The sequence below is a fragment of the Empidonax traillii genome, unplaced genomic scaffold, assembly GCF_003031625.1.
Source record: "Empidonax traillii isolate 1590-97213 ecotype Southwest subspecies unplaced genomic scaffold, ASM303162v1 scaffold172:size1107868, whole genome shotgun sequence".
Lineage (NCBI taxonomy): Eukaryota > Metazoa > Chordata > Aves > Passeriformes > Tyrannidae > Empidonax > Empidonax traillii.
Genome location: NW_020955365.1, coordinates 665,459 through 676,308, shown reverse-complemented (window position 1 = coordinate 676,308; position 10,850 = coordinate 665,459). Strand labels below are relative to the sequence as shown.

The window sequence follows — 10,850 nt, the reverse complement described above, 5'->3', positions numbered from 1 at the left end:
TCTGCTAACACAGCATTAGGTTTCTGAAAGGAAAATAAATGTCTTCAGTAGACACCCGCTGCCCTGATGTGCCAGGGCCATAATTTGAATTTAACTTCCACCTCCTTAAGCTGCTACTCCTGTACTCTGAGCTTACCCAGAAGTGACAGGTAGGTAGCTCTCTCCAGGATCAGGATGTTCACAGGCATGAATGCAGTTATCACAGAACCCATTTCTTACAAATGAAGTAAAATTTAATATAAAATATCACAGTTGTTGCCCATTCAAGTGTACATGCTCTGATAAATATACAGGTTTGGAAAAAATTGAAAAGCTTTTATTTAAGATCCTAGATGAAAAAGGACATGAAAAAATACTAATAAATACATTTAAAATATGTAATTACTTTTTTAAACAGTAATTAGTTCTTTAGCTCAGTATTACTTTTCATAAATTAATCCTCCAGGAAGGAAAAGCCTTTTCATTCCACCATTGCTAAATCTTTCAGTGTATGACTTCGATGTCTCTTGGCCTTGTGCAGAGGGCGCAGGGATTCTATTTTTCTCTTTCTGGTTTCTGCTTTATTCTTATGTCTCTTCAGCTTCCTCCTTGCAGCAATATCAGGATTTGCTACAGTCTAGGGAAAAACAGTACATTGTTTGTTCAGTTACAGCCAGCAACAGTCCCGCTAAACATCAGGTGCTTTCTAAAAAGCTGGTGGCTGCTAAGACAATGCACAGATGTTCTCAGGTTCCTCACAACTGACAGTATTCAGGCTGCTCTGCCCTTCAGGAAAGCGAGAAAGCTGAATTGCTGTCAGCTAGAACCTGATGAGGTTCTAGCTGATCATAAACAGTTTCTTGTGAAGTTTCAGAAATGAAATGATGAAACTGTCCTAATTCAAGATGAAGTTCTTCCTCAAACTCCCCATCCTGGGCAGTTCTCAGGCCTTTAGAGAAGCCCTATTTCTTTTTCTCAGAAGAAAAAGTGGAATCTTACCTGCAAAGCCCTCTGCTTTTTCCTCATTGCTCTTTTCTGGTTGGCCTGTTTCTGCACAGAAGAAAAGGCAAGCGAAAAAGCCTCCAGACCGACTAACTTCTTGAGAAGTTCTATGATTTCTTGGGAAAGGTTCTTCAGTGTTGGATCTGTTAAAACAAAATTGACTTGGTTAATCTTTTCAGCATATGGAATGAAAGCCAAGAGTGCATCATGGGTTCCTCTTTAGTAAGGGACGACTGCTCTGATTCACCTTGCCCAATACACTGTAGAGAGCAGTGCCTGTGAAATCTGCAGGTTCTTCACCAGCTTTCCCAGCGAGCTGCAAGTGGCTCTTCATGCCAGCAAACAAAAAATAATGCTGCTGAGAAGCAAGTGTTTTTCAGAAGCATAATGGTGTACCAAAGGTAATTACAAGTGGCTTGCTGTGTATAGCCACCAGGGTTCTATTGGAATAGGCTTTGCTGGAAATGAAGATGATTCCAGCTTTCTTAGTCAGCATCTCTGGTAAGCACAGTAAGGGCTGTTTGAACTCTTATAATCACTAGTTAGTGGCAATATATTAACTACAATCACTGGAAAAAAAAAGATATTGGGGGAAAAAAGGCTACTAAGAGATGTTAAGGGAAAGCAGAGCAGGGCAAATGCTTCCCTCAGTCTTTCAAACAATCCCTCTTCCAAGTGCTTCTACAGCTTCCAGAGTAGCTTGTGTAAGCCGCTTGCCTCACAATGTGAAGAAACATCTCTGCAATATATTCTGAAAAAAAATCACTTGAAGGTCCTTGATTCTTGTGTGGGCAGAGAAAGCAAAAGGTCAGTCTTTATCCACTCACAGTACTGTCAGTCTCTGCCATGTCTTTTCCAAGTCTCTTATGTGCTTAGCTAAAAAGCAGTGGTAGCCAAGGCAGCTGTTCCTTACCTAGAACACTGTTACTGTCCTCCTCCACAGTTTTTCAGTTCTTTTGTATCCTGTCTGAGATGTGGGCACCCAGTGCTGCACACTGAATTTTTATGGCATATACAAACCACAGAATTAAATACACCCTTTTGTTTTGTTATCTGTTCTTTTCCTGACGTCGGATTTTGCTTGACTGAACACATTTTCACGAACTATCTAAATACAAGTGTCTTGCTCTTAAACAAAGCATCTCTTGTGCTCAGTGGGAAGTTGGTTTGTCTTTCTACCACCGGACCTGGCTTAAGATCTTTCAAATAATCATGGATCTCCAGGGAGAAACAAGTGGTGGTGCTCAGTAGAAGAACAGAATGACTGGACTCACTCAGGAGACTGTGCCCAGTTCCACAGTTGTACACGTGCCTGCACACCCCACATGCTCTATTCCTGTTGCAAACAGCTCCCTTCTCTTACTTACTAAGGTTACTCATTTTCAGTCACAGTTGCACACATGCCACACACTACAGGTCGTTTTCTCTATTCCAAAAGGGGCAGCAACAGCTTTGTTCTGGCTTCCTTAAGACCCATGCTCCATTCCTCTCCTCAGCAAGGACTCCTTGAGTCTTGCCACCATGAGTCCACCTTTGAGTACTACACTTTTCCCACTCCACCACATGCTCAAGCTTTACCCCCTTGCACACAGGAGCCTGCCTAACTTCATTTCAGTCTCTAAACATGCAGATTTTTGTTTCAGCTGGCATACACTCTCCTCCTTTCCTGGTGTTTTGGTTAGACAGCAATTAGGTGAAATTCACTGATTACAGTATCAATGTCTCAAGAGACAAAAGGAATGACAAACTGTACAGAGGCACAGCTCTGATGCACGTTCCTATTTGCTAGTCTTTGTGAAGGAAATCACTTACCTTGCTCTGCATAGTTGCTGTTCAGCTCCCTGTACAGAGGGGTGAGAATTGTTGGAAGGTAGGGCCTGATCCTGTCTTGTCCCAGATCCACTGAGATTGCTCCCAGGAACTTAAAGATGCAGCTTCTCTGAAAATAAATGTGTGGGATATGAAGTAAGACAGGCTAGCAGGAAACTTCCTAACTGAACTGCTACAAGAGGGCTGTGCATCACTGATCAACATACAAGGAGATCAACATTGTTTGAGACAGCCAAGGCAGAAACTCACTGCTGTCCCAAGGAAGGTGTTACTGTATCCAAGTACAGCCTTTAGATGAGACACGACTCCTGTTTTGTAACCTGTGACTGGATTGGCAGCTTCTAACACTGAACAGACTTGTTTTCACTCTCCTGAACTGAGGCAGCTGAACACACAAGAGCTCAACCTAACTCTGCACCACAGGGAACCAGAGTGCTTTTCCTGACACTTTCCCACACACCCCCTCCTCTTCTAGCAAGTTACTCCACAGTGCCATTCCCCTGCCTGCATAAACTGGCGCTCGTGGGCTTTCAGTGTCCCCTTCAGCGTGGTGCCTTGGGGTTTATCACTCTTCCACCATCCCACGAGAAGGCTGGAAGCATCAGCAAGAAGCACACTGGCACAAGCCTTTCCTTAGAATCCCTGCTGAAATGCTTATTTCTTCAGCACCTACCAGTCCCTGCTTCAGCACCAGCTCACAGCACCCCCTGTAGCCGGTCCCCTGAAAGCAAAGAGCCAGAGCAACACTGTCCTGTAGAAGTGCCCACCTCATCAAAAGCAGTGAGTCTAACCCCTTTCTTTACCTTCAAAGGGACCTTAGGGGAATATGCTGCTTCTCGCTTGGCCATGACAGAGAGCTTCTTCATTAACCACAGCAGTGTGGCTGGATGGCCTTTCTCTTGTGTGTCCTCTCCTTGAGCAGAAATATCTTTCTCATCCTCTGAGGCCTCCTGCTCTTCCACTTCACAGCTGAGTTCTTCTGCCTCTTTACCTTCTTCTGAGGCAGGGGCGAGCAAGTAAACAACTTTGGCCACAAAAAGCAAATTCTTTATAACCTGAAGTGTGAAAACAGAGGAGTCAATCACTGTGGGTTCCCTCATTCTCAGCAGCAGAGCGTGTAAGAGCCAATGCTTGATCTGAGAGAGGAACCTGCCAACCCAGGAGGCTGTAATGGCTTCACCCACTGCCAAGTAAGTGACGTGACAGAGCATTTTAGTCCTATAAAATATCCTTAGTATCCTCCTGCAGTATGGGAGAGTCTTTTCCTATGAGGTACTCTGGCACCCCCTGGCTCTCCACAAGATCTCTCACCAGGCTCACAGTGGAGTCAGACCTCCAAGCAACAGCTTGAAGCTGGACTAAATACTCACAGCAAACAGCCAACGCTCCAGTGCAACTGCAGAGACCTATCCCGAGATCTGGATCCCTGTTCCAGGATGTGTTGGCTCAACCTTCTCCAGTCTAGGCTGCAGAGCCAGACTCTCCCTGAGAGAGGGACCCCAGTCTCTTCCCTGTATGGTGCTTCCCCTTGCTGTCCCTGCCACCTCTCAGGAGGCTAACACCACAGAGGGGAAATTCTGGGCCCCTGTGAGGCTCACAGCTGCTCAGATGCCCTCAGCACAGAGAAGCTGGCCCTGAACTGTATATGTGCCCTGAGCCACCACCACCACAGCAGATCTGCTCCTCCTCTTACCTGCTCACCCAGAGATGTGTCCAGGAACTTGGACTGCAGCTGATGGCAGAATGCAAACACAAGTTCTTTCATCTGGTGAAAAGAAAAAGGAGAAAGAAATGTCTTCATTAAAGGGAGCTGGTAGCAGAAACTCAAAGCAGTATTTGCAGTCACCAAAGGCACTTCCCAGGGAAGCCCAGAGGATCAGCTCAACACCACTTCTGCCTGCATCTTACAGTCTACAGGGGAATCTTTGTGCTGCTGAGAATAAGACCCCAAAGAACCCCCCTCCCAGCAGCAGAGACATGTCCTCAAATCCCCTCAGTGATCAGGATTAGGCAGCAGACAAGCAACTAGAAGAGAATATGCATGACAAACTAAAAATTATTTTTATTTCCCACTCAGGGAATGAGCAGGGTAAAGTAGTACAGACATCATACCTTTTTGTCCAGGTCAGCAGTCAAGAAGGCTGTGGCTGCAGACAGTTCTGCTGGTGCCTTTTTCCTCTTCTCTGACTTTCTCTCCTTCCACTTGTTGACAAGTTCTTCTGGCTTATAAGATGCAAACAACAAGCCAAAGATCTCAGTGGCTGTGAGCCACACCCAGGTATGAGGATACCACAGGTGAGACTGGACATGATCTGGGGGAAAGAAAACCTCTTTCAGTACAGAAGCTGGTCCAGTGAGAGAAAAAAATGGAACCAGGTCACTCCAAGAATTACCACAGCATATGCTACAATAAAAAGGTGAAGGAAATGAACTGTCCTCATCTGCTCAGAACATAATAAAAAAGACCTTCTAGCAACTCAATCCAGTCAACGCAGAGAGCAGCAAAAAGCTACAGGTAGCCAAATGTCCCCGCAGTGATCAGGTGTTCTTGAATACACCCCACAGCACTTTAAAACATCAAAAGATGGGGCCATTACTGAAAACCGATGACAACTGGGCAGAAAAAGTGGGCACGACACAAAAAGACTTTTGTTCCAATCCTGATTGAAAAGTCATGTTTCTGCAGCAACTGTGGTCCCCTCAGGGAATCAGTGCACAGCTCATCTGCCCACGATGTCTGGGGACTGGCTGCTGTGAGACTCGTGTCAGGGGGTCCCGCTGCTGATGGTCAGATCGAACCCTGGATAAAGGCTGAGGATGCTTCAAAGAAGAAACAGAGCTGCCCTCCTGAATCACCTCTGTCCAAGCTGCTCATTACCAAGCAATCCAGGATAACAAGAGTTATCTGCTATCTCACTAAAGGCACCTGGCAGGCAGGTGCCTAACACTAAAAGCCAGACACTAACCAGCCAGATCCAGGTCTTCTGACTGCAGCAAATGAAGCAGTTAAAAACAGGCAACAAAATGCCAATAAACCAGCCTGATATTCTCTAATCTTACACACAGGGAAATTGCTTGAATCAAACAGCCTGGCAGACACACAGTACTATTACCATGTGTCATCACTCGCTGGCTGGTATGTATGATCTCATCAAGAAAATCCCATCTTCCCAGGAGAACTCAATGTTTTCCTCCAAGAGGATGTAATTATGGAGAAGCATGCAATAGTCTGCAACTATTTGCTCTTGGGTAATAAAAAAACACTTCCCAGCAACTGAGATAGAGGGCGTCTTGTTTTCATCAATCGTGTAACCTTTTCCATTAGCAACTTCTCTTTCATTGCCCAGTAACTGCTGTGCATTAGCGTTTTGCAGAATGCAGAATGTCTTGTATGACAAAGTTCACTTATTTATATTAGGGTGTGAAAAACCACATGGCATACAAAGAATCTTCCTCGTAACGCAGCTGTAATAATGCCTGGTACTTACCCCAGATATTGCTCACAACATCACTGTTCTTGGTTAATTGAATCAAGTTGCACTCTGTGATTAGCTTTTTTACCAGCACAAGAAAGCTGAATAGCAGCCTATCTGCAGCCTTCTCCTCCTCCTCTTCAGTTATCTAATAAAATCAGCAAGTCAAGAAAGATGCTTATGAGAACCTGAAGATAGTGCTTATTAATCCTTGCTAGATAAATTTCAGATCAACCCTCCGAAAAAACAGAAGACTGACTTGCATCCAATTCCCAGAATAAACAGAAGCATTTCTGCTGAAGCATTTCCTCTGGAGATAATCTCTGCAGGAGGTTGTTATTAGAATAATTCTTGTTTTTCATACAGACATTAGTATAACAAACTGCTGGGTTTCTAAATGCAAACAATTACACACATTGGGTATCATTTATGTCTATGCACATATTTGTGTGGATTTGATTCCCAGCACTGGAGCCAAGCTGAGTGCAGATTTGCCTGTATCACCTGGGAAGCCCCAAGTTGTTATGACAACATTGTGTGTGCTGCCCGTGGTCCTCCCCCTGCCTGCAACCACCAGCTGGCTTGATATAACTAGTCAATACTTCACCTACATGTTGCAGCACAGGGCATGATTAGACCGAATTTCTCCTCACCGCAGGTATTTTATTTTCATCTCTTGGCAATTTACAGATCCTGAGGTTCTTTTCTTTCTTGTGCAAAGGTAGCGTGCTGAGCATTAGTAACATACATGGCCACTCCTCAGGCACAGTGACTGGGATCACTTCGGGATTATCACATGCCAAGCAGAATCTGAGGCAGCCTTGTTATTCTAAGCTAATCATGTGCACTAAAAAGATTTTCCATACAACAAAATCATGGTCTGAAGTGCAAAAGGAACCCTTTTGAAAGTTAAAGCTGTAGATAACACTACACAAAGTAGACAGTCACAAACCATGCACTCCAGACCTGCAGTGCTTACACAAATCTCTGCAGCTAGCAGACACGTCTCCCACACTGCAAGGAGCAATGTATCTGCTGGTTACATGGTATGGCTGCAGGCTCGGGCCAGGTGGCTTTGCGAAGTTCATTTCTCCTTTGTGCTGTGACATATGATCTCAAATTTGGGCTTACGAGCAAAAAAATACGGTTCTAGGTCAGTGAGGTCCAATTCAGAACAATCACGTGTGTTTTGTGTTTTTCCTCAGTCCCAAACAGTAAGTCCAACTGTTAAATCTCTCCTACGCTTCTTCCCTTTTTCCATTTTCCTAATTCTCTTTCCCTGAGCTTCATGCATGGGGAAAAATTACTTACATTTTCAAATTTACTTGGGTTGATTTCTTTTTCAATCAAAGTGAGGACTGCTTCAAGACGCCGTTCAAACATTACTCCGTTCACTTCAACAAACAAACCACACGCCTGAGCTGCCAATCTCCTGTGTGTGCTCTGACAACACAAAAAACAACACCCCTTGTTACTTCTTGATAATCAAATGTGCAGGAGCTCCCACGTGCAGGAGCTGGTAGCAACCCTTACTTTCTGCCTGTAGCAAGAGCACCTTAAGAGAAGCCAGTTTTCAGAATACTGTTGAAAAAGGAGATGCTGCCAACTAGGTACAAAAGCCCCTGGCAGCAGAAGTTAGCCCTGGAAACGCACCCTAAAACTGAATGCCAAAAGACTTTTTCCAGCCCCATTCCCAGCTGCAAAGGCCTGGGAGCTACTTTGACTCTTCACAATGCAACAGGCAGCTCACAGCTACAAACCAAAATGGAACATGGTAAGAAGAAAATGAAGTGGTGAAGAACACTAACTCCACTAATGTAGAGGGACAGAACCTGGGTTCAGTTAGAGGATAAATAATCACATAGAAGCCAGATCAAAATGGCAGCAAAATGCAGCTGGGAAGTCTGTAGGCTGACCAACAGCATCAGCAGGTCCCTACACTTGTGCAGCTTTATGAAGTTATACCATTTCTTGCTCTCTAAATCAGGTACAACTGAAACCACCAACCCACCAGATCTGGTACCAGCGGTCTCTCACTTGCCTTGATCTTAACTCAGGCCCTAAAACAAAGTTCAGACTCAGTCAGTGAAAAGACCAAAAAGTACCTTTTTGCTGTGAAACCACTCTGTGACCAGTGAAAACATCAGATCTTGTTTTTCATTGTTGATCTTACTGAGAAGAGATTTACACGTCAAAGCCGCCATCTTTTTGCATTTGGCAGAATCATCGTTTATCATCATCATACAAAGAGAGAGAAAAAACAGCCCGCAGTATTTGTGGAGGAGATCCTAGAAAGGAACAACCATTAGTCAGCCACAGATCCCCAAGTAGCTTCTGGCATTTAAATAAAAAAAGAGAGTTATTTGTTGCACTGTGTTCAGTGGGCAACACTGTGGGCACTGAGTGGGCTTCATGTCAAGGCAGATGAACTGCTAAGATGGGATGATCCTGTTGCTGGAGCACACAGGGAAAGCCCCAGCCCTGCTCTGACTGTGACCTGCTACCATGTCTCCAGGACAGCAACATGAGTGTCAAACCTTACAGGGCATTTTCATGCCCAGTTCTCACTGAAATAGGCTTAAGTCCCTCACCACTGCAGCAATCAGCCCAAAAGTCCTTCTCCCAGAGACTGAAGCTCTTTGCTGTTTTACAGCCCAGGAACCAATCTGAAATACTTAATCATCAGGTGGTGCTGAAGCATAGCTTACTGTGCAGAATTTCTCTTCCTTCCTCCAAATTCTTGCTCGATTGCATTTCTCCCAGTCTCCTGAATGCTCAGCTAAGCACCAGCTGCAGGGCTTTAAGGCAGCTTAGGATTTTGCATATGTGATCCTGTATAGATGCATGGTTATTTTTTAGCTTTCATTTTGATCCACCCCCCTGAGAAGCCCTCCCTCTCTAGTCAGGCTAACAAAACAGATATGGTACATCACACACCAGTTCAGTCAACAATCTCTCATGAATGTTGAAAAACCCTTACAATGAGAAAACTCCAGACTTCACTTTCTATTCGTACCCCATTTCCTAAACTGGTTGTGTTCCTTCCTGGCATAAATCACCAGTGAGTTTATCCCAACTCCAGCTGACACAGCTTTATTTTACTTCCAAACTGTGCACATTAGACAAAGAAGTACTGCACACTTTCCAGCATGTCATTCCTGCTTGGAAGCAAAGCCAGGTTCTTTGGAGATAAGTGAATGTTCTGCTCATGATAAGAGACAATAGGAACTAGCAGTGCTTCCAAAATAAACTCTGAAAATGCTGTTACTGCAAACCACAATAATTGCTTGATGCTTGGAACACCAAGAGGTGCTTGTTACCTGTGGGAACATGTCCAGAAGGTATGCAATCATCTCCAGTGCAGATTCTCTCCCAGTTTCATACTCATACCTATGAAGAAATGATTAACGGTTAGGACTGAGTTAATCCTCCTAGAGAGTTGCTGACAATTTACAAGAACAGCCAATTCCAGAAACACATGCTGATGAAGATCTTTCTACAACAGCTACCAGACCTGGTCTGATATCTGGAAGAAGAGAAGCGGCAAGCCCATCAGCCCCATCTCTCAGCGAATGGGCATAGGGACACAAACAGGCCACAAAGGGGTCCAGCCAAATTGAGTCAGCATGGCCACACTGTACTGGGGAACCTGGTAAACTACTGTCACCTTGAGCAACGGAGAGGTAAAGCTCAGAAGGATGTTCGAGGCACAAATCCTGCTGAATTCATGCGGTTGTCTCAACTGTGCCTGCAACTGCACTTGAGACATTGCCATAGGACAGCAGTCATATAAATTCACTCTCCTTTACTCTTCCTGGGTTTTCCAGTTCACCTGGTTCATAACCAGTGGAGCCGGTTAACTAACCACTATGCACACAACAGAACGTTCATTTATAAACAGATGAAGAACAAAACCAGCTGTGAAATAGGCAGGAGAAAAAGGACTTACTTCATCAAACAGCTGGTCTCAAAAAAAGAGAAGTGTTTTAGAAGTAGGAAAATGAAGACTACTTCAGCTACACCCTCTGCTCATCACAAAGAGCCCTTTGGCACACTAGAGTTATATTTAAGCAACAAGATTGGGTTTTGACAGAGATGTCAGGAATATAAACTCACTCTAGCTGTGCGAGCATGAAATCCAAATTTGATTTCAGTTTGTCACCGAGGGGGTAGTCCAGGATGTATTTTAAGTAAATCTGGAAAGAAAAAAACAACACCACAGAGAGGTTACAAGAGACACTCGGGCAAGCTTGTAAAAAGGCTATGAAGAAAATTTAGTGATGGAGCAGAAACATTATGAGAATCATTCCTGTCGTCTCATTCTTGTTACACAAAGTGTCAACAACTGCTCTTGAGTTCTGTGCCCAAAAGAGGATCTGCAGGCATTTGACAACTGCCAGATTAGCCTTTAAAGTACTAGTGTGATTTGTTCAGTAGCTATGGAAGTGCACTATTTTGAGCATTTCATGCAGCTCCTACTGTACTGTATCCCAATGCTTGAGACAGAGCAACCAATTTGGCCTTTTTGTTGGTTTTAGCTTAGAAAGAATGAGGAAATAGGGGGAA

The 10,850-nt window shown here is 44.3% G+C and overlaps 1 protein-coding gene across 1 annotated transcript in view; it reads right to left on the bottom strand.

The window, feature by feature from the left end:
* Nucleotides 1-215: 215 nt before the first annotated feature.
* The window catches only part of UTP20 (UTP20 small subunit processome component), a 63,303-nt gene continuing 52,668 nt past the window's right edge, over nucleotides 216-10,850 (bottom strand). The window contains exons 52-62 of the mRNA XM_027885797.1: nucleotides 10,401-10,480; nucleotides 9,605-9,674; nucleotides 8,390-8,572; nucleotides 7,596-7,727; nucleotides 6,300-6,432; nucleotides 4,924-5,123; nucleotides 4,505-4,576; nucleotides 3,615-3,866; nucleotides 2,794-2,920; nucleotides 979-1,124; nucleotides 216-616 (exon numbers count right to left, since the gene is read on the bottom strand). Coding sequence (XP_027741598.1) covers nucleotides 461-616; nucleotides 979-1,124; nucleotides 2,794-2,920; nucleotides 3,615-3,866; nucleotides 4,505-4,576; nucleotides 4,924-5,123; nucleotides 6,300-6,432; nucleotides 7,596-7,727; nucleotides 8,390-8,572; nucleotides 9,605-9,674; nucleotides 10,401-10,480 — 1,551 coding nt within the window. The 3' untranslated portion in view covers nucleotides 216-460. The remainder of the gene's footprint in view (nucleotides 617-978; nucleotides 1,125-2,793; nucleotides 2,921-3,614; nucleotides 3,867-4,504; nucleotides 4,577-4,923; nucleotides 5,124-6,299; nucleotides 6,433-7,595; nucleotides 7,728-8,389; nucleotides 8,573-9,604; nucleotides 9,675-10,400; nucleotides 10,481-10,850) is intronic.